This window comes from Aethalodelphis obliquidens, unplaced genomic scaffold (genome assembly GCF_003676395.1).
Source record: "Aethalodelphis obliquidens isolate GAN/ISIS:26980383/991018 unplaced genomic scaffold, ASM367639v1 scaffold46, whole genome shotgun sequence".
NCBI lineage: Eukaryota > Metazoa > Chordata > Mammalia > Artiodactyla > Delphinidae > Aethalodelphis > Aethalodelphis obliquidens.
The window spans coordinates 7,319,907-7,344,714 of record NW_020837990.1 but is presented as its reverse complement, the minus strand read 5'-3'; the positions used below and the strand labels follow the sequence as shown (position 1 = coordinate 7,344,714).

Genomic DNA, 24,808 nt, shown 5'->3' with positions numbered 1-24,808 from the left:
CACAGTCTTAAGAATAAGCATGCTCTATATCAGCAGTGACACAAATCAACCTTCTCAAGTGAAGGTGAGAAGGCACACAATTTTATCAGTTTTTTTTTTTTTTTACTAATTTATTCTATATTTTATTCCTTATTCAAAAATTACTTTTTCTTCTTTCTTCCCAACCCAGTTGCATCCCAAACTACATAAAAAAATAGCATCAATGTATTTTGAAAGCTTAGTAATTTTCAAGCCACACACACACAAAAATCCTTTTTATAATACTTCTTTCTGAATAGATAAAACAGATAATCCCTTGCTTTAAGAACCTTGAAGGAAAAGCTGCTTCACTCCTATTTCACATCCTCAGCATACTTCTCACCTGCTATTTTGATATTCAGATTGGCATCCAGTAGCAAATTTTCAGCTTTTAGATCACGATGAACAATATTCCGACAGTGACAAAAATAGACAGCTGCGACAATCTGTTTGAACTTCCGACGGGCCTCCTTTTCTGCCATTCTGCCATGGGCCACCAGGTGGTCTGCGGCGAAGAAGAATACCGTCAGTTCTTGTTTTGGGACAGTGGTATAATTTCAAGAGGTAGACAGAAGGAGTGATACAAGTGGGCCCAGCAAATGAATGAGTCAAAGAAGTAAAACAAACAAATGGAAAACAATACACTTACAGTCCTGATTTGTATCTATAAAAATTCATTAGTAATGAGCACCCAAACTTCGTTAAGTATAAATCCCATTACACATACATATGCATAAGAATACACTCGCCCTACCATAAGGAAGGAAGAGCTGTGAGGGATGCACATAATGGTTTTCTTCAAGGATCGTAACACTCAACACCTTCCTGTGCATATCTCTGTTGCAAAAGATTATACAGCAAACATGCACATGAAGATACACAGCAAACATGCACATGAAGATAAGTATCAGCAATATTTCCTGTGCTAAAGGGTGAGTCAAAAAGCAGAGTCACAATAATCAATCACTTTAGGAAAGAATAGACAGAAATTAGTCATTGCTGAGAGGGGAAAACCTGCTTTATATAGGATTCTGTTTAGGCTAATATCTCTTCTGCTTTCTCAAAGGTTTACAATTTGACATAAAAATGTACTTATTTGGTGACTATTATCTGGAATGCACAGTAATATGCCTGCATCTTTACATTTGCATTTACTGTGCTTACCAAATATTTTTAAAACTATGTTATTAATTTTTACAGATAACATCAATAGAAAACCATGTGAGTTTCTACCACTTTAAATGAAATAATTTCATTGGCTATGTCACTAACTAAGGTATAGCAAAAGAATTTACATGTGATTAACTTTGTAATTCTATAAATCAGGCTATCCTCTATATTTAAAAAGGAATTGATTGACATATAATCAATGTCATAAGTTCTATAACACTTTTCTAATAGTGGAAGTACGGTTATATTGAACCAATGACATACATATCTTTAACCCAGTTCTTCATCTGACAGCATATACGGATCACGACAGCTGATGGCATCAGAAATGTCAGTGACACAGTTTGCTCTGTTTGAAATCTGTAATAGCTCATCAGCACTATCCTTAAATCAACTGATCTAGCTGGAAAAAAGACACATTTGCCATCATAAGCAACCTGAGATAGTGGGAAAGTGGAAAATTAGACAATATAAGTGTATTATTTTTTGTTTTTTAATAGTACTTTCAGTAATACTACCCAATTGTTTTGGCACCATCTCCATCCCCCATGGGACAAGTCAGGTGAATCTTTTCTTCATCACAAAGAAGAACTTTGAGATAAAACATATGCACCAGTAATGACTGACAAGATTAACAGTTTAGGACACGAAATGGAGTGGGGGTGGTTTGAAGAAGGGGGCAAAATGACAATCCACCCACATATCAGATTTTCAAATAATTCAAAGTACATTCTGACCACAACGGACATTAAACTTTGGAGACCAAATACATTAGTAATTTTAACAACAATGTTATAAGTAGTTTATTTAAATGATTAAGAAAGACCCCTCAAAGGAGTTGTTATAGTTGTTAGAGTTATCAATGACCCACACATAAGATCTTTGAAGCATTTCCCTCAAAAACAATCATTATTATGGCCAAGATCACCAATTTGGTAGAAAGAAAGAGAAAATAAGAAGTCTTTAGCTTAGATGTTAAAAGGACTAGGATACAGCTTTCTACAGGAGTTTAGAGGTGGTGATAAGTGAGCTCACACTCTGGTATGTTTAGGCTTCTGGTGAGATCTGTCAAATGAATTTCAAACAACACAAGGTCCCCAACTAGGGACAGGGAGTGAATACAAGCTGTTGAAGAACTGGATGTCCATCAGATGTGGACACCATGCTCCACTTGAAGAGGCCATTCTCTCTAACAGTACCTGCTCCTTTGACCCACTATTTCTCTTCACCCAAGGCCTAATTATTCTAATAATGTGCTTTAGCTGCTAAACCTTGTCTAATTAAAGAGCTTTGAAGAGACAGCTATTCTTGAGAAATACAAAAATAAACCCTTATGAAGGTTTACCCTCAGAAGCTCATTTGGCCAAGCCACCCATTAATTAAAATGCCCAGGAGACATTCATCTGGCAGTAAATACTAATTACCAGAACACATCAAAGAGCTTCTTAAATACAACAGAATGATTAATTTAGCAATTTCCAAAATAAGTGATTTTCTTTTATTAAAAAAACCTCTTTGTATTTTCTAAGTACTTTGTTTTCCTAAAATGATTGGAAAGTTCTCAAAAATGTTACATAGGCCAGGAGCTGGTAGAATGCAGCCTAGTTCTGTTTTATCTCTACAATGACACATCGGTTGTCCTTGGATGAATCATTTATACTGCCAATATTGCCACCTCTTGATCTGCTAAACAGAAATAAATTCTGTTACATGCTATGGCCAAAGAAAGTATAGCATATTTGGGAATAAACTTGTACTTTGACTAAGAGTTATCATATATGACATAATTTTAACTTTCAAAGACATTTAAAAAGCTATTTTTTAAAAAGGTCCACTCATTACTACACAAATACTATTTCAGCATTTGGTTAATAGATCATAAGGATCTTTGTTCAGGATTCTGTAATGCTTGAAAGTGATTATTATTATACACCAATTGTACTGTTACACGGTTCTGGTTACAAGGTATTTGTGATAGCACACTGGGTAAAATGGCTTAAACTATATAGTACTTTCCATAAAGATACCTACAGTATCCCTACAGCTAAGAATATAAAGAAGATACACAATTTACTTTTTTAAAAAATGTGTTGCCTGCAAACGTCAGATGTTTCTTACTAGCCATTGTGTTTGATGTTTAAGTTCTTTCTTCTTTGGGAACGTTGTGCTCTTCCCCACATACAGGACCTTCATACTGGCTCAATGTCATTTAGACTTTAGCCTCTGCTTTTATTTTTGCCCATCTTATTACCACCACCACCACCCCCCGCCTCCAGCCCCTGTTAGTTTGCTTTCAGTGTAAACCTACAGGGTCTAGTGGGTGTGCCAGGAAGCCAGCAGCCTGCAGCGGTTTTTGGTCCCTGCTGAAATTGCCTTTCAGCTGCCTGCTGACAAATGGCTGCTTTATGTTCATGTGTGCTCCATAGGCAGGCAGCAAAAATTCTTCAAGTTCAAATATGACATTTAACTTTCAGCGAAGAAACCCAGAGCAGCAGTAGCCCAGCCTGGACTTAACACAAAGTTACAGCATTTGAATACATACTGGGGTAATTTCAGAAGGCAAATGAAACAAATAGCTCCCAAGCCACTCAACATTCAAAGTAAAATACATTCTGCAACTTGTCAGGATAAACCCACTTGCAAGGAACTCTAAAGAGTTGTTCTGCTTCTTCTGGACAGTTTAGTGAGCTAGTTCTCCGAAATACTGGGCAAGATGCCACCCATACCTCCAGTCCCAAACACCCCACCCTGCAACCATGACCCCAGCCCCCCATCCACACCCCTGAGTCTAGCCAATCTTCACTCCATCACAGTAAGTCCCTTTTCACCATCAATAAACTACTATTCTATTTAGTTGCCATTATACCTCTGGGGCAAATTTAAAGTTTTTCTCTATCACAGCTTCAACCATTTCAACCCAGACAAGGATGAGGTGACTCTCAATTAAAAGGAGAAAACGGTTCTCCTGTTTTCAAGTTCTTATCAAAAGTGAGGAGCCTGTGAAATAAAAACAAAACAAAACAACAACAAAAGAAAAAAGTAAGGAGTCTAAGTTCTCTTTCTCACTTTCCAATCACCATAAATAACTTGGCACTGGATTTCTGTAATCTTTTTTATCTGCTCTTCCTCACAAAATCAAAAGTAGTTACTGACACTAAGGGATTTATATACCTCACGAGGAGTATATCATTAGAAGCGGAGGGAATGAATTCTGAAGTTTCAAAAGTCTTAGAGCACCAGCGTTTACAAAGTTTGCTTCAGAGTTCACTGCTTTTTCCACAGTGAATTGCTTCAAATTCACTGTTTGTAATTTTGTCCCAATCTGACTCAGGAAGAAATATCTTGTGGTACAGTTAGATTCTAACCTTTCAAAGAGCAAAAATACACATAAGGCAGTCTTAACGTCCCTAGACCAGCCTCGCTGGAGTGTCAGAGGCATGCCACTAATGGGGTAGCGGTGGGAAGCCAACATTTCTTAAAATAAGTCACTTTCCCACTATAAACAGACAGTGTCTCCATTTGTCTGCTAAGTCTACAACATCTAAGATCCAAAACACTAGCTGAAAATGAACATACCCTGATAGCAGGTCAAGCAACAGGGCAGAAACTTTTCATTTTACATGATGAAGAAATAACCCAGTCTAGAATGGGAAAAAGGCGGCTCATGTGCTAAGCTTAGGTGGCTACCTGGAAAGATTTCTGCCAATTCCAAGCTAACCACAGCTAGCAGTTCTTTGCTTTGCCACTCAGTTCTATCATTTCTTCTTTCTACACTCATGGAAACGACTTCCTGTTTATCAAACAAATGCTTCTTTCCAAAAGAGTCAGGGCGAGGCCAAGATAACTCAGCTTCCTGGGAGAAGGTTAACAAGAGTGCACTCAAATGTCACACTGTCCCTAACCCTCGGAGGCCCCAAGCTGCCAAGGACTAGAGGAAGAGGGCTTGTTATTTGGTTTTCCTTGCCAAGATTCCAGCTACCTCATACCAGGCCTCTTTACTTGTTGCTGCTGCTGGTTACCATCTCTTTTCTTCATCCTTCCAGTGGTCCAGGCCAAAAACCTTGCTGTCGCCTTTCATTCTCTTTCTTTCATACCCCACATCCAATCCATCAGCAGATTTTATAAACTCTGCTGTCAAATACATCCAGAATTCAACTATTCCTCACCCTTATCCCCACCCCACTCTAGTGCCACCAACCTAGTCCAATAGCCATTATCTCCCTCCTGGTTTACTGCAGTAACCTTAGAATAAACTCCTAACCAGTATCCCTGATTCTGCCCTTGGCTCACTGCGATCTACTCTCAAAATGACAGCCCAGATAAGAAGTCTTTTTTTTTTTTTTAACTTTTTTTTTTTTGAAATAATTACAGATTCACAGGAAGCTGCAGAGATAGTACAGAGAGATCCCATGTACCCTTCGCCCAGTTTCCCCCAATAGTTAAATCTTACATAATTACAGAATAATATCAAAACCCAGAACTTGACATGGGTAGAATATGTGTATACTCCTATGTCATTTTATCACATGTATAGATTTGTGGAACTACCACTGCAATCAAGATACAGAATTATTTGGAGTTACTCATTACTGAGTATTCTTGCAGGCATAAAAACAAAATGTCCACTATTACTTTTTTCTGTCTATCCCAAATATTAAACTTTTCCCTTCAGGGTTCTGAGAAAGCACAATTTCTTTCTGATTCACTTACAGTCACAAGATATGCTTTAGTCCTAAAAGTTTTAAGCTAGAACTATTTCTATTTTTTTCCTATGCCTTCTTACTCATACAAAAGAGCTTTGCATGTGACGGATGCTTAATAATTACAGATTAACTCAGGGAATATCCACCAGAGGAAAGACTATATACATATTTTTGCACTCTTCATCTTGCCACTAACAAAGTTTGTAAACTAAGCATGGTTTATGTTAAGGCTTTATAAAAAACAAACATGCTATTCTTTTGATACAAAGTCTGTTTACATTAATGTATAAAGGAGGATTTGTTTTCTTATAGTTTCTTAAAAAAATACTTCTAGACTAAGTATAAGCCCAGGTAGCCTATGAAATAGGATCCCATATATTCTTAGAGGCCTTTCAAGAATGTTACTCAGACTTCTCAGATATAGTGCAAATGTTTCTCGTGCTACACCAGTATACTAGCAAAGGTGGGTTAGCTAATTTTGTAATACAGAGATTCTTCCCTGATTCCTAGTATAATTCCAGCTCATTCTTTCTCTGAAGCTTTCCCTAATCTACTCATCTGCTCTAGAAGAACTGGTCCATAATTTGTATCTAATGGCATTTAGCATATACACCTCTGTAACATCACTGAACAACTGTATTACAGTTGTTTCTTAACATGTGTATCTCCCTCTCCAGACCAGGGATTCTTAGTCCATGGATGGGTTTCCACCCACGAATCCTGTAAGGTAAAGGAAAATATGGATAGTGTGCCTCCATTTGTGTAGTAAGGAAGAGGAAATACAAATATGTATGTGGGTGTATGTATGTATATTTAATTTATATATTCTAAAGGAAGTAATATTAAGTGAGAAACTTCTTAAAATGGTTACTTATAAGGGAATGGAAAAGGGGTGGAAGCTATAATTTCCTGAATGTACCCTTTTTTTACAGTTTTAGTCCTGAAAACATGTAATGTCTTAAATAACTTACACAATTCAGAATTGAGTCAAAGAGAAGAAAAGTTTCTAAAAATTGAAAGCAAATTGGAAAAAAAAAAGAACGTAACTCTGAGTTAAGTTGTGACATAACCAGAAAATTTTTTTAAGTGACAATTGAACACAGTGTTTTGCCTATGCATCTTTAATGGGCTATATCCTGAGGACAAAAAGAACCAGCAGTCTCTTTAATATTTGTAATAATATTGGTATTACTTTGAGTCAGTCTTGCCTTCACTCTCATGTAATTACGTTAAAGTCATTTGAAACCACAAATTTTCAGCATAAGAGAAATGAGACATAAATACATAATATTCAGGAAGTAGAAACACTGAAATCTTAAATTTCAATTGGAATGTTAGTACAAACTTGTATTTTACTTTTCTCTCTATAAAACCCACACATTTGCTACCTCTGTGCCCTAAACAGGCCTCTAAGCAATGACAACCCAGTAGTAATATAAGCATCCTTAGGGGACAGGCTGAAGGAACCAGAGCTCCCAGGAGAAATGTTTGATTCCAGGTCTGAGACAGAAAGTGTTCAAGATAAGCCTGGAACCTCTTACCTAAAAGCAAGGAAGCTATTAAAGACTAATGGGATCAGAGACTTCCCTGGTAGCGCAGTGGTTAAGAATCCACCTGCCAGTGCAGGGGACACGGTTCGAGCCCTGGTCCAGGAAGATCCCACGTGCCTCTGCACAACTAAGCCCATGCGCCACAACTACTGAGCCTGTGGTCTAGAGCCTGCGAGCCACAACTACTGTGCCTGAGTGCCACAACTACTGAGCCCGCACACCTAAAGCCCATGCTCCAACAACAAGAGAAGCCACCGCAATGAGAAGGCTGCACACCACAACGATGAGTAGCCCCCGATTGCACCAACTAGAGAAAGCCCACGTGCAGCAACAAAGACCCAAGGCAGCCAAAAATAAATTAATTAATTTTTTAAAAAAGAAAGAAAGAGGGCTTCCCTGGTGGCGCAGTGGTTGAGAGTCCTCCTGCCGATGCAGGGGACACAGGTTTGTGCCCCGGTCTGGGAAGATCCCACATGCCACGGAGCGGCTCGGCCTGTGAGCCATGGCTGCTGAGCCTGTGCGTCCGGAGCCTGTGCTCCGCAACGGGAGAGGCCACAACAGTGAGAGGCCCGCGTACCGCCAAAAAAAAAAAAAAAAGAAAGAAAGCAAGAAAGAAAGCTATGTGCAAACACATAGCTTTAAAAAAAAAGACTATTGGGATCATGTCTAAAGAACACAGGAGTCAACTTAAAGAGGCTTCTGCTAGCTAAGTGGAGTAATTTGAGCATCAAAAGAGTAATAACTCAATGGACTGAAACACTTCAAACATGTTAAAATCTGTAAGTTCATAATGATATTACAAAATAAGCAAATAAAATCAACTTCATTGGTCACCACTGGTGATTGCTAGGGTACCAGTTCATTACTCTGAAATTTAATACATAATGAAAAAGAATCACGCATTTATTTTGCCTTTATTGTAGTTTCTAAATAGTTTACAGGCAAAGTTCTTTACAGAAGAATTAGAGCTAATAAATGCAGAAAGAATGAGAGAATTAAAAAAATCACCATTTTGCAACTTCTAATGAAGTAGTGTATTTATTAGGCAACTAAATAAGAGTGGCTAAAACATTTGATCAAAAGTGGATGAGAAACTTTAGAAAAACTTTATGAAACTTTATACATCACTAAAAGTGGTGAAATCGGACATTATACAAATCCTGAAATGATGCAACAGTTAGACTATGATGTATTCCTCTCCCCGACCCCACCAAGGTGACCCTTATTTAACCAAACCACTTTACAATAGAAATAGTGAGCCAGAGACAACATGCTGAATGATGCAATAAGGATCCAAATCCAGAATGTGGGAAATTTTACAAGATGATCCAGTTTCTTCAACAAATAAATGGCATAGAAAAAAAAAAAAAAAAAAAAAAAACGTGTGTGATGGCAGGAGAGAGCAGGGGTTGTTATAAAGCATAAAAAATTTAAGATACGTATCAACTCTGGACTTCGTTGCATCATGATATGAATAAACTATAAATAGATGTTTTGAGACAATTGGAGAAAGCTACGAAACACGGCCTGCCTATTAGTTAATTTTGTTGGGTTTAAGAATGGTATTATAGACTTTAGTTGATTATGAAGGATTAGCTGATACTGGATTTACTCTCCCACTTTAACCAACTATAAAATTTGGACTGTTTGCAGACATTGGGCAATAACCAACAAAAGGTTATGATTCTTCAGAGAGAAAGCACAAGAGTTGAGTCCCATATTCACCCCAAACCACAACCTATGAAAACAGATCAGAGTTAGGGGCTGGTAAGGCAGTTAGAATTTGGGTGGCAGGAGAGCAGAGAAGGAGAGAGAAGCAGAGGAGGAACATCAAAAGTTACAAAAGAAATTCTAATGAGGTCTTGGCCAACTCTCAAATTGCATATGAGCAAAAGCAAGACTATAAAAGGCCTAGCATTAGAAAGTTGCTGGGAGGATGAAAGCTAAAGAGAAAATTTTAGAGATTATACAGTGCACAGGGGATGCTGGCGTTCAGATACAGCTTACAAGGCAAGACCTTGGTGAATATTCTACATATTCAGTGGAGAGCCCAGAGGACAACACCCTGGGAGTAAGGGCTGTGCCATGGGAGTAAGGGCAAAACTAAAACAGAACCAACACGACAATGCCTAAAACTAATAAGCCTCAGCATGATCAAGCTGATCCATCATAATTCAACCTCCTGCCAGCACAAACTCAACATTGTAGAAGATAACATAATCCAGAGTCTTTATAACGTGTCACTCTTAATACCCAGTATACAATAAAAAAATTACTAGACATGGGAAGAAGTAGGAAAAGTGACCAATAATCAAGAGTTTAACGTCAACAGAAGCAGAATCAAAGATGACTTGGATATTGGAGTTGGCAGGCAAGGACTTCAAAAATGACTGCGATTAATACGTTAAAGAAAACACAGGGAAAGATGTACATAAAGGATAAGATGGAACACGTCAAAGGAGAATCAGTCTCTAAAATATATATAATTTATAGGGACTCCCCTGGTGGCGAAGTGGTTTAAAGAATCTGCCTGCCAATGCAGGGAACACGGGTTCGAGCGCTGGTCCGGGAAGATCCCACATGCCACGGAGCAACTAAGCCCGTGTACCACAACTACTGAGCCTGTACTCTAAAGCCCGAGAGCCACAACTACTGAGCCCGCATGCCACAACTACTGCAGTCCATGCGGCTAGAGCCCGTGCTCCACAACAAGAGAAGCCACCGCAATGAGAAGCCTGTGCACCGCAACGAAGAGTAGCCCCCACTTGCCGCAACTAGAGAAAGCCCGTGCGCAGCAACGAAGACCCAACACAGCCAAAAATAAATGAATAAAATAAATAAATTTTTAAAAAGTAAAAAGTATATAATTTATAAACATATTCTAAAATGGCAAAACACCCGAAATTGAGAACTTACTGGATAGGTTCAACAGCTGGCACAGCAAAAGACAGGATTAGTGACCTTGAAATAAATATTACTGTTAAGTTTTAAAAAATCCTTATATGCAAGAGAAAATATTAAGTATTTATATGTGAAATGATATGATTTCTTGATTTGCTTTAAAATACTTTTAACCAAAAAAAAGTTGGGGGAAAGGATGAAACAAAACCAGCAAAATATTAATAACTATCAAAACTAGGAGATGAGTACATCAGAGTTTATTATACTATTCTCTTTCCTCTTACATATATTTGAAAATGCCTATAAAAAGAAGTTTTTAAAAATGGAATCTATCATTTGCACACCTATTTTCATAACAGCATTATGTGCAATAGCCAAAAGGTAGAAACAACCCATGTATCTATCCATCCACAGATGGATTTAAAAATGTAGTATGTACATACAATGGAACATTACTCAGCTTTAAAAAAGAAGGAAATTCAGACACATGCAAACAACATGGATGAACCTTGAGGACTTTATGCTAAGTAAAATAAGCCAGTTGCAACAGGACAAATACCGTATGATTTCACTTTTATGAGGTACCTAGAGTAGTCAAACTGAGAGAAAGAACATAGAATGGTAGTTGCCAAGGGATGCGAGAAAGGTGAATGGGGAGTTGTTATTTAGTGGGTACAGAGTTTCAGTTTTGCAAGATGAAAAGAGTTCTGTAGATGGATGGTGGTGATAATGCGAAATAATTAACACCACTGAACTATATACTTAAGAACAGTTACAACAGTAAATTTTATGTTATGTGTATTTTGCCACAGTTTTTTTAAAACAACAAAATCTCTCTCTCTCTCTCTGTCCCTCTCCCCCTCCCTACCCCACATGCACACACACACAGACACCAGCCCAGAAAATATCTTCAGGATATCAAAGTTTGAAGGCACAATGAAATAAAATGAACTAATTCCAAAAAATGAGCTAAAAATCTCTTTATATGTCAAATATTTTAAAATATTATGACTAAAATATCTTTATTTTTCTAGAAGTTTCACTTTGTCAGAAAAGACTTCATTTTCCAAAGACTTCATTTTCATTTTTAAAAAAAAACAGTTCAGAAAACCCTCAGAAAAAATATTAATACAGGAGCCAGGTAAAAATATTCCTTTTGCTCATTCTCTGGGGCATTTATTTTTACATCATGATAGAACCAACAGGATGGTCAGACAACAACCATGAATAGATATCTGGCAGTAAAGTGAGGTCATCTAACTGTAAGTTTCCAAGCACTAAGCACAGGTGGCTTCCTCATATACCTTGGGCAGGTTACAAACATAAATGCTGAAGTCATGTCTGCTATTGAGAAAATAAAACCAAAAAATGAAGAATAATGAATGGGAAATTAATTAGGGAAGGAGATGGAAGTAAACTTTTAATTGAGGATGACTGAATGAGATTCAGTGATACAGTTATTTGCTTCTGTCAGTAAAGCCTTAGAAAACAGCTAGTTCTTGTAGCCAAAGGGAGTAAATAATTTAGTGAGAAAACAGTATTTTAGTTATAAAAATATATAGAATGTCGTGAGGATTAAATAAGAAAAGCATGTTACAACAACAACAAAAGCACCACCCAAAACACAGTAGTGTGTTCAAATAAACAAATGTGATAGTGTTCTCAAACATTTAGGAAGTTGAAAGATAACATATGTAACACTTAACACAATATCTGGTACAGGATGGTTATACAGTTTAGTCTTTCCCATTCTCTGCTCTGTAAGTGAGTCTGAGGGTCCCATAGCATAAATAAACGGCTTTGCGAGAAGTTCTGGGTTCCATACATGTTGACACTTTTAGGAAATGTCATTTTTAAGGCACTGAGAATGTCCATAATAAATCATACACACTTCAACACAGTACTGTTAAGTTAATAATTTATTTTAAATGCTCATGAGTTCTGCCTGGTATTCAGGAAACTTTTCTTGATAAAGTGCTGGATTTATAACTTCACAGTCTCAAACAGGAAGTTTGGGGATATATATCTAAAGAAATCATACTGTGGAAGTTTTAAATTATGAGTTTAGTGGTTTACAGAACTAACCAGCTTCTGAATTCTGTTTATAAAATTAAACAGACTGGGCTTCCCTGGTGGCACAGTGGTTGAGAGTCCGCCTGCCGATGCAGGGGACACGGGTTTGTGCCCTGGTCCGGGAAGATCCCACATGTCGCGGAGCGGCTGGGCCCGTGAGCCATGGCTGCTGAGCCTGTGCATCCGGAGCCTGTGCTCCGCAACGGAAGAGGCCACAACAGTGAGAGGCCTGTGTACCACACACACAAAAAAAATTAAACAGACCCACACTGTCATGGCTGCCCCTTTATAATACAGTGTCAAACAGTCATTTCAATAAATCAATTGAATGAGTAATAAATGCTCATTCAATAATCATTTATTGAAGCCTATTACATTGCTTAGAATTCATAATCTTTAATGTCTTCCTCTGCAGTTATCCAGAAAACAAAAAGGTGTTTTCCTCCCATGTCAAAAACTCATTTAACTAAAATATGTTACGGAATAACATGAAAATTCCGTGCTTGACTTCATTATACTTCACTGTGATATAATGAAATAAATATACTGAGTGCCTACTATATGTTAGACACTGCATTAAATAGTGAAGATACAAATGAATAAGATTCAAATGTCACAATCTGCAGTCTAGTGACATTCTTTCATTCAGTTAGTCTTTCATTCAACTGATCAATAAATATTTAATGAACATGTATTCTCTGAGGGCACTTTTCCAGGTACTAGAGATTTATTAGCAAGGCTCAAAAGTTACAAAGTCCTTACTCTTAAGAGGCTTATATTTTAGTGAGGTGAGACAATAAGCAAACAAACAAACAAATAAATGTCTGTTGGTGATAAGGACCAAGAAGAAAAATAAAGCAAGGAAGGAAATACAGAGTAGTGGGCCAATAGGAAAAGTGAGATTTCAGACAGCACGGCAGGCAAAGACCTCTCTAATAAGGTAACATTTGATAAGAGACCTGAAGGAAATGGAAGAGAGAGCCATGTGGATATCTGGGGAAAGAGTATTTCAGGAAGAAGAAATGGAATATGTCAAGGCCTTAACGTGGGAACATATCCAGAGTTTAATGAACAAGAAAGAGATGCTGGACTTCCCTGGTGGCGCAGTGGTTGAGAGTCCGCCTGCCGATGCAGGGGACGCAGGTTCGTGCCCTGGTCCGGGAAGATCCCACATGCCGCAGAGAGGCTGGGCCCGTGAGCCATGGCCGCTGAGCCTGCGCTCCGCAACGGGAGAGGCCACAACGGTGAGAGGCTCGTGTACCGCAAAAAAAAAAAAAGAAGAAAAAGAAAAGAAAGAGATGCCAGTATGAAACGGGGGAGAGTACTAGGTGCTAAGGTCAGAGAGATAGCTGGAAACCAGGTAACATAGAGGTTTATAGACTATGCATTTATTCCAAACAGATGAGAAAGCCAATAGAAGTAGAAAGCGGAACGGGAAGATTCCACTTTCATTTTAAAAGAATCGCTCGCTGCAATAGAGGAATCAGGGCAAACTCAGGGAGCCTGGTTAAAGGCTATTGCCATAACCCTAGCAAGAGATACCTATGACTTCGGTCAGATTGGTATTGGTGGAGGTGGTGGTAAATGACCAGGTTCAGCATATATTCTGATGATAGAGTCACCCAGATTTACTGACGGATCTGGCCCAAGGTATGAAAGCAAAAGAGAAATTAAGTATGACTCTATAGAAGTTTTCGGTGTGAGCAACTGGAGGCACAGAGTTGCCACTATTGAGACAGGGGAGACTGCTGAAAAGAAAAAGTTGGTGAATGGAAATCAAGAGGTCAGTTTACATATGTTAAGACTGCGACATCCATTAGACATCCAAGGGGAGATGTCAAGTAAACAGCTGGGTATATAAACCTAGAGTTCAGAGGGCAAGTCAGACTGGAGAGTTAAAATTTGGAAGCCATGGGACTTCCCTGGTGGTCCAGTGGGTAAGAATCCGTACTCCCAATGCAGGGGGCCTGGGTTTGATCCCTGGTTGGGGAACTAGATCCCGCATGCATGCCGCAATTAAGAGTTAGCACGTTGCGGGCTTCCCTGGTGGTGCAGTGGTTGAGAGTCTGCCTGCAGATGCAGGGGACATGGGTTCGTGCCCTAGTCCAGGAAGATCCCACATGCCACAGAGCGGCTGGGCCCGTGAGCCATGGCCGCTGAGCCTGCGCGTCCGGAGCCTGTGCTCCTCAATGGGAGAGGCCACAACAGTGAGAGGCCCGTGTACCGCAAAAAATAATAATAATAAAATAATAAAATAAAATAGTTAGCATGTTGCAACTAAAAAGTCCGCATGATACAACTAAAAAAAAAGATCCCACATGCCACAACTAAAGATCCCATGTGCCACAACTAAGACCTGGCACAGACTAAACAAACAAATAAATAAAATATTTTTAAAAATAAATAAATAAAATTTGGAGGCCAGAAGTTTCATGGGCCATAAAAATCAATTAGGGAGTAGATGTGCATAGAAGAAAAGAGGTCCAAGGACTACACCAAGCAGCACTCCAAAATTTAGATGTCAGGAAGATGAGGAGGATCTGGCAAAAGAACCAACAGAAGAAAAAGTGATCAGTCAAGGGACTATTGTCTAAATTACTCAGTCTAGTGCCAGTAAATGACACAAAAATACAAAAGAAAAAAACTCAACTGCAAATAGTGGTATAGTAGAGGTATGCTCAAAGGAAGAAGGAAAAAGGCAATAACTCTCGAGCACAATCAGGGCAGAGTTGACAGAAAGCATAACATTTGAGAAGAGTCATGAACGTTGAGTAGCAATTAATAAAACAAAGAAGGATAGCTGGGCTTTTGTATCTTGTGTTCTGACATGTCCTATGGATAATCAGCCTTCCAACCAATTTCTCTGAGGACAATCCCTTTATAGACCTTGTGAAGTAAAAAGGGACAGTATTCTACAAGAGATCAGGAAGTAATGTAAACTCGTCTGAGTCCCCACTAGCTTCAGACTACCATGGGACGTGCTAGGGTACCTGGTAAACCCCTTTCTGCCTCTCTTGCCTTCATAACCTCTAGCTAACAAGGCTTTGAGCCTTCTACATTCATTTCCTACCAAAATTACTATTTTTACTGATGACAACACAACCGGGCATGGGTTTTTTTGTCTTTCATTCCAAATCAAGTCAGCTGCCCCTGGCAACAAAGATGCTAGTTTTAAGGCCAGCCCAGCCTTGGATTACATTACGTTTCCCCCTGGGGAAGAGGTGCAGGATGTAGGGGCTCAGGAAGGAAAGCCAAAGACTCCCACTGTTCCTACCACAAGTTCAAAAGATTTTCATGAATTAAGCTTCTCAATTTGATGTTTGCTACTGGTTCATTTTCAGAGCCCTAAATGGGTGTTTCTAACAATTTTGTCTAGTTTTATATTTTTTCTTTGGAGAGAAGATATTCTTAACTCTGTTACCATCACTTTTTTTTTTTAATATTTATTTTATTATTTATTTGGTTGTGCCGGGCCTTAGTTGCAGCAGGCGGGCTCCATGGTTGCAGCTTGCTGGCTCCTTAGTTGCGGCACGTGTGCTCCTTAGTTGCAGCCGACAGGTTCCTTAGTTGTGGCTCACCAGCTCCTTAGTTGCGACAGGCAGGCTCCTTAGTTGTGGCATGCAAACTCTTAGTTGCGGCATGTGTGTGGGATCTAGTTCCCTGACCAGGGATGGAACCCGGGCCCCCTGCATTGGGAGCGTGGAATCTTAACCACTGTGCCACCAGGGAAGTCCCACCATCACTTTTATTTACCTTATTTTCAATTGCTACGTCTGTACATATTTTAGAGTTCATTTATTATATTATATAACATTTATGCACTCATACCTCACCCCATTACATTCTGATTTCTATTCTTATTACACTAGTGAAACAGCTCTCTTTAAGAATACTGAGAACATCTTTGTCTCAAAGCCAGAAGTTACCTTGCATTCCTTATCATATCTGACTTTTCTACAGCATTTAATACTGCTCCTTTTTGAAATTCCTATTTTCCTTGGTTTTTATAACACCACAGTCTTATTTCATCGACAGTGGCTTTTCATATTTTATGGCCTCATTTTCAACTTAAATACAAATACTGATGGTAAGAAGGGTTTCATCCTTAAACCTATTCTTTCATCTTTAAACATACTGATGACCAACTACCATCTATCTGCTGATGGAAACAAAATCCCTAGGCTCTATCTTATCCCTGATTTCCAGATTTCTATATCCAATTACTTGATGGACAACTTTCACCTAACTGGTGCCTCAAACTAAATATGTCTAAAACAACACACTTCATCTGATCTGTTTTTTTTTTTTTTAATTTATTTTATTTATTTATTTTTGGCTGTGTTGGGTCTTCGTTATGGTGCACGGGCTTCTCATTGCAGTGGCTTCTCTTGTTACGGAGCATGGGCTCTAGGTACGTGGGCTTCAGTAGTTATGGCATGCAAGCTCAGTAGTCGTGGCTCGCGGGCTCTAGAGCACAGGCTCAGTAGTTGTGGCACACGGGTTTAGTTGCTCCGCGGCATGTGGGATCCTCCGGGACTAGGGCTCGAACCCGTGTCCCCTGCATTGGCAGGCGGATTGCTAACCCCTGGACCACCAGGGAAGTCCCATCTGATCTGTTTTTAACCCTGGTATTCTTTATCTCAATAAATGACACTACTACTGTCAAAAACAGGATCAGAAATCTAAAAATCATCTTACTGCCCTCTTAACGCATTTTCTCCTTTACCTAGCACTGTACTTCCCAATAGTTTAGTAACCTTTGATATGCTTAATTAATCTAAAATTTCAGGAATACTGCCTACTTCTTTTACATAAACAATGATAAAATAAAAAGCCTTGAGGAGAAAAGGTGAAGTTGTTATTATATAAGTAGAGGAAATGCTACTAATTTATACATACTAGCTCTGCAAACAAGGTATTGCCTATGCCTAAATCTCACAGTAATAATACCCATCTAAGAAAATCTGTCTCACCCTCTTTTTAAATGGGGACTTATAACAAGAGGGTAAAAAAGACTTCATGTTAAGATTGTTTTGCTGCTATGTCTATGATCTATTTTCAAAACAGAAATTTGGTTTATAGTTATAATAAAAGATCCTCCCAGAAATACTTTATTGAAGTCATTCTACATGGAAGAACAGATTCTTCAATCTGGTGAATGGGAAAGAACATATACTCTGGAGTCAGGTAATCCTCAGCTCTGTTACTGATTAGTTATAGGACTTTGGCAAATTATTTAGTGTTCCTGAACTCCAGTTTCTTTGTCTGTAAGATGATGGCAAAAATATCTATGTTACAAGATTATTGTGAAGTTAAAATGAAAAAGATAAAGTCACTACCTTACTTCAATACGTCATCATTCTTAAGTATTACTATACAGTCTCCTAACTGGTCTTAGAATGTTCCATCCCAATTCTTCCTTATATGGCAATGATTCAAGATGAAATTCAATTCTTTTACGTGGTTGGTTCATTCATTCATTCACTTACTCTTTCAGTAGTTACTGATCATTTCCCTCAGTAATACTTGAGTCCAACAGTATGAACTGGAGAGCAAGAGGAGCCATGGAGTTGAATGGTGAGCAAAAACAGACATGGCCCCTAAACTTGTGGAGTTTGGTGCCTGGTGGGAGAGAGAATCCACTACATAATTACAGAAAGAAATGTAAAACCGAACTGATATCAGTACTGCCAAGAAAGGATACGGTACAATGAGAGGGTGTGATAGGGGACTTGGCCAAGTCAGAGAAGTCTTACAAAGCTCTTTACTATGGAGCCTTTCCTATCAAACCAGCCTTATTTGCGGCCATTTTCTCATACATAGCCTATATTAAAACCATACTAAACAACTAAATGAATATGAAATACGCCACGTTCTCTCTCCTCTTGAAATCTTTTGAACATGCTACAGCATTTCTGAAATACCTTGCTCCCCCAGTTAATTCCAGAAAGTATCCAAAGATACAGTTCTTACACTACTTCTTTAAAGCCTTCACCACCCATGACATTAATATTAATCACCTGATTATGTTGGGGTATGCCAATTCCTCTACCTGACAACTGATAACGTTTGTAAATCTTTAATATTAATATTTAATATTAATTAATATTAATATTCTGAGATTATGCCAAAATCCTGTCCCCATCTGTATTAGTTCCCTTAGGGTGCTGAAACAAATTACTACAAAATAGGTAGCTTAAAACAACTGTAGTTTATTCACTCACAGTTTTGGAAGCAAGAAATCCAAAATCAAGTTATCAGCAGGGACTCACTCTACCTGGAGGTTCTAGGAAAGAATCTTTTCTACACCTCTTCTAGCTTCTGGTCACTGTCAGTTTTCCTTCACTTGTGGCTGCATCACTCCAATCCACTTTCTTCTTTTTCAAGATTGTTTTGGCTATTCTGGGTCTTTGTAATTCTACATAAATTTGGAATAAGGATATCAATTTCTACAAAAATGTCAGCTTAGATTCTGATGGGGACTGCGTTGAATCTGTACATCAATTTGAACAGCACTGTCATCTTAACAATGTTAACTTTTACAATCAATGAACATGGGATGTTTTTCCAATCATTTAGATGGTCTTAAATATCTTTCATCATTGTTTTATACTTTTTTGTACTTTTCAGAGTATAAGATTTGTACTTCTTTTGTTAAATGTATTCGTAAGGGGCTTCCCTGGTGGTGCAGTGGTTGAGAGTCCGCCTGCCGATGCAGGGGATACGGGTTCGTGCCCCGGTCCGGGAAGATCCCACATGCCGCGGAGCGGCTGGGCCTGTGAGCCATGGCCGCTGAGCCTGCGCGTCCAGAGCCTGTGCTCTGCAATGGGAGAGGACACAACAGTGAGAGGCCCGTGTACCGCAAAAAAAAAAAAAAATGTATTTGTAAGAATGTTATTTTATTAATGCTATTGTAAACTGAACCGTCTTATTTCTTTCATTCTCACATTGTTCACTGTAAGGATATGGGAATACAATTGAACATATTACTCTTGCATCCTGCAACCCTGCTAAACTCTTATATAGTTCTTACAGTTTTTTAGTGGATTTGTTATGATTTTCCATATACAAGATCACGTTGTCTGTGAATAAACTGTTTTACTTTTTCCCTTTCCAACCTAGTGCCTTTTATATCTCTTTCTTGCCTAACTGCTATGGCTAGAACCTCTAGTACGATGTTTAAATAGAAGTGGAGAGAGATGAAATCTTTGTCTTCTTCCTATCTGTGGGGGAAAACATCTAGTCATTCACCATTAAGTGTGATGTTAGTTGTGAGTTTTCAGACATCCTTTATCAGATTAAAGAAGTTCCCTTCTATTTCTAGTTTGTTGAATATTTTTATCATGAAAGAGTGTTGGATTCTATCAAGCACGTTTCTTCATATATTGAGATGATCATGTTATCTTTCTAAATTTTAAATGTATTGGACTATATATAGTTGATTTACAATGCTGTGTTAGTTTCACATGTATAGCAAAGTGATTCAGTTATACATATACATATATTCATTATTTTTTAGATTCTTTTCTCATATAGATTATCACAGAATATTGAGTAGAGTTCCCTGTGCTATACGGTTGGTCCTTATTAGTTATCTATCTTATATGTAGTATTGTGTGTGTGTTCATCCGAAGCTCCTAATTTATCCCTCCCCCTACGTTTCCCCTTTGGTAACCATAAGTTTGTTTTTGATATCTCTAAGTCTGTTTCGGGTTTGTAAGTAAGTTCATTTGTATCATTTTTTAAAAATTTGATGCCACATATGAGTGATATCATATGATATTTGTCTTTCTCTGTCTGAGTTACTTCATTTAGTATGATAATTTCTACATCACCCTTGTTGCTGCAAATGGCATTATTCCATTCTTTTTTATGGCTGAGTAATATTCCATAGTAAATAGGTACCACATCTTCTTTATCCATTCCTCTGTTGACATTTAGGTTACTTCCATGTCTTGGCTATTGTAAACAGTGCTGCAATAAACACTGGGGTGCATGTATCCTTTCGGATTACAGTTTTCTCTGGATGTATGTCCAGGAGCGGGACTGCTGGGTCATATAGTAGTTCTATTTTTAGATTTTTAAGGAACCTCCATACTGTCCTCCATGGTGGTTGTACCAATTTGTACCAATTTACATTCCCACCAGCAGTGTAGGAGGGTTCCTCTTTCTCCACATCCCCTCCAGCATTTATTGTTTGTAGACTTTTTGATGATGGCCATCCTGACCAGTGCAAGGTGATACCTCACTGTAGTTTTAATTTGCATTTCTCTGATAATCACTGATACTGAGCATCTTTTCATGTGCTTTTTGGCCATCTGTAAGTCTTCTTTGGAGAAATATCTTTTCAGGTCTTCTGCCCATTTTTTGATTGGGTTGTTTGTTTTTTTGACTTAGAGCTGCATGAGCTGTTTGTATATTTTGGAGATTAATCCACTGCCAGTTGCTTCATTTGCAAACATTTTCTCACATTCTGTAGGTTGTCTTTTTGTTTGTTAATGGTTTCCTTTGCTGTGCAGAAGCTAAGTTAAACTAGGTCCCATTTGTTTATTTTTGTTTTTATTTTCATTACTCTAGGAGGTGGATCAAAAAAGATACTGCTGTGATTCATGTAAAAGAGTGTTCTGCCGATGTTTTCCCCTAAGAGTTTTATAGTGTTTGACATTATATTTAGGTCTTTGTTCCATTTTGAGTTTATTTTTGTGTATGGTGTTAGAGAATGTTCTAATTTCATCCTTTTACATGTAGCTGTCCAGTTTTCCCAGGCCCACTTCTTTACTCCACTTTACATGCTTGCCTGTTTTATCATAGATTAATTGACCATAGGTGCATGGGAGATGATATGTTACCTTGTATTTTCTTTTATTGATATGATGTATTACATTCATGAATTCTGATATGGTGAACCAACCTTGCATTTCTTGCATGTGGATAAATTCTACTTGATCACAGTGTATAATTCTTTTTATATGTTGCTGGATTTCATTTGTAAGTATTCTGTCGAATATTTTTGCATCCATAGTCATAAGAGAGACTGGTCTGTAGTGTTTTTGTGTTTTTTTTTTTTGCGGTACGCAGGCCTCTCACTGTTGTGGCCTCTCCCGTTCGGAGCACAGGCTCCGGACGCACAGGCTCAGCAGCCATGGCTCACAGGCCCAGCCACTCTGTGGCATACGGGACCTTCCCGGACCGGGGCACGAACCCACATCCCCTGCATCGGCAGGTGGACTCTCAACCACTGCACCACCAGGTAAGCCCCTGTAGTGTTTTTTTTTCTTTTCCTTGTGAAGTCCTTGTCTGGTATTGGTATCGTGTATATATATATATATATATATATATATGTATGTATGTATATGTATGTGTATGTATCAAGTACTCCCTCTTCTACTTTTAGAAGAGTTTGTGAACATTTGCTGTTAACTCTTTTCTAAATATCTGGTAGAGTTCAGCAATGATCCTCCAGACTTGGACTTTCTTTATGGGTGGTCTTTTGATTCCTGCTTCTATCTCTTCACTTGATATAGATCTATTCAGATTGTCTATTTCTTCTTGAGTCAGTTTCAGTAGTTTGTGTCTTTCTAGGAATTTTTCCATTTTATCTAGGTTAAACAATTTGTTCGTGTACAATTGTTCAAGTATTCCTTTATAATAATTGTTATTAATTTAGGGTCAGTAGTAGTATCTCTTCTTTCACTTCTGATTCTAGTGTTTGAGTGTTTCTTTTTTTCTTGGCCAATCTAACTAAAGATTTGTCAATTTTGTTGATCATTTCAAAGAACTAGCTTTTGGTTTCATTGATTTCCTCTATTTTTTTCTATTTTCTATTTCATTAAATTCTGCTATAATTATTATCCCCTTCCTTCAACTTGATCTTAGGTTTGGTTTGCTCTTACTCTTCCACTGTCGTAAGGTAGAAGACTAGGTAATTGATCTTTCTCATTATAGGCATTCTACAGTTATAAACTTCCCTCTAAGCACTCCTTTAGTTGCATCCCGCAGGTTTTGATATGTTGTCTTTATTTTCATCCATCTCAAAGTACTTTCTGAATTTGCCTTTGACTTCTTCTTTGACCCATTGCTTACTTTAAAATACACTGCTTAATTTTTACATATTTGTGAGTTCCCCAAAGTTTTCCTGCTATTCATTTTTAATATCACTCCGCTGTGGTTGTAAAACATTTTGTATTACTGCTAAAACTGAATAAGTTTAAATTTTATGCAGGTTTGTTTTATGGCCTAGTATATGGTCTATCTTTGAGAATGTCCTGTGTTTACCTGATAAGCATATATATAGTATTGTTGTTAGGTGGAGTGTTCTATAGATGTCTGTTAGGTATAGTTGGTTTACAGTATTGGTCAAGTCTTATTTTTCCTGTTGATCTTCTGTCTACTTTTTCTGTCCATTATTGCAAGTAGAGTATTGAAGCTTCCAACTATTGTCACTGTCTATTTCTCCCTTCATTTCTGTCAGTTTTTGTTTTACGCATTTTAGTGCTCTGTTATTAGATACATGTTTATAACTGTTATAGTTTCCTAATGTATTACCTTCTTATTATAGAATGTCCCTCTTTATCTCTAATAGTAGAAATAAAGCTATTGTGTTTTAAAGTCTATTTTGTCTGATATCAACGTAGCCATTTGAGCTTTCTCATCGTTGCTGTTTGCATGATATATAATTTTCCAGCCTTTTACTTTCAGTCTATTTGTATCTTTGAATTTAAAGTATGTTTCTTGTAGACAGCATACACTGGACCATGTGTTTTTAGTCAGTCTAACAATCATTGCCTTTGCATTAAATTATCCCACCCATTTACACTTAATATAAGTATTGATAATAGCTGGATTTATACCTGCTGTTTTACTTATTGTTTTCCACATATTTTATGTCTTTTTTTGTTTTCTATACCACCATTACTGCTTTCTTCTGCATTAAGTGAATATTTTTTAATGAAGCATTTCAACTTCTTTAATGATTTTTTACATTATAATTTTCTGAGGGTTTTTTTTAAAATGACTGCTCTAGTGTTTAGCATGTATATTTTATCTTATCCAAATGAGCTTCTGATTTACACCAGGTGATTATATAGAAGGGTTTCTGCTTTATAGCATCATTTCTTTTACCCCCTTTTTTAGTGTTTTTGCAATAAAATTACATCAATTAATGTTACAAATGCAACAATACATTGCTATATAATTATTTCTGTGCCATGTGTAATGACTTCCTTAGCCTAATGCAGTTTTTCTCACACACATATCCTTTGTACCGTTATTGTCAAATATATTACACATATATTACATTATAGCCTTAACAATGTATTTTATATTCAATTTATTTTTAAACAGGTTAAAAGAAAAAAGGAGAAAGTATGCATCTCTTATGACTTTTATAATTACATAATGACACTTATTGGTGCCCTTTGTTTATTGTGTGAACTCAAATTACCATCTGAGGTCACCTGCTTTTACCTTGAAGAACTTCTTTTAGTATTTCTTGTAAGGTGTATCTGTCAGAAACAAATTTGCTCAGTATATATATTTTTCTTTATTTTTTGGCTGCGTTGGGTTTTCATTGCTGGGAGCGGGCTTTCTTTAGTTGCAGTGAGCGGGGTCTACTCTTCATTGCACTGCTTGGGCTTCTCATTGTGATGGCTTCTCTTGTTGCAGAGCACGGGCTCTAGGCAGGCGGGCTTCAGTAGTTGCAGCACATGGGCTCAGTAGTTGTGGCTCGCGGGCTCCAGGGCGCAGGCTCAGTAGTTGTGGCGCACGGGTTTAGTTGCTCTGCGGTATGTGGGATCTTCCCAGACCAGGGCTCAAACCCGTGTCCCCTGCATTGGCAGGCAGATTCTTAACCACTGTGCCACCAGTGAAGTCCCTCCCTCAGTTTCTGATTATCTGAGAAAGTCTATTTCACCTCCATTTTTGAAATATATGTTCACTGGTATAGGATTTTGATTAATAGTTTTTTTTTTCCTTTCAGGGCTTTAAAAATGTTATCCTATTGCCTTCTGGCCTCCGTTGTCTCTGCTGAAAAGTCTGCTATCTAAACCTACAGAACTCCCTTTAAGTGACGCATCATTTTTCTCTTGATGCTTTCAATATTTTGTCTTTGACTTTCACTATTCTTACTATGATGTATCTGTTTGTGCATCTCTTTGTGTTTAATCCTGATTGGATTTTATTGAGCTTCCTGGATATGTAAGTTATTGTTTTTCAATAAATTTATGAAGTTTACAGTCATTATTTCCTTGCATATTTTTTCTGCTCCTTTCTCTCTTCTCCTGGTACGCCCATTATAAATATGTTGGAGCACGTGATTGTATCCCACATTTCTCTGAGGCTCTGTTCGTTGTTCTTAATTTGTTTTTCTCTCTGTTCTTCAACTTGCATAAAAAG

At 37.9% G+C, this 24,808-nt stretch overlaps 1 protein-coding gene across 4 annotated transcripts in view; it reads right to left on the bottom strand.

Moving 5' to 3' along the window:
- Positions 1-24,808, bottom strand: part of SIK3 (SIK family kinase 3) — a 247,548-nt gene that overhangs the window by 74,592 nt on the left and 148,148 nt on the right. For all 4 annotated transcript variants that reach the window (XM_027082237.1, XM_027082239.1, XM_027082238.1 and 1 more), the window contains exon 4: positions 362-523. In XM_027082237.1, the coding sequence (XP_026938038.1) occupies positions 362-523 (162 nt within the window). The remainder of the gene's footprint in view (positions 1-361; positions 524-24,808) is intronic.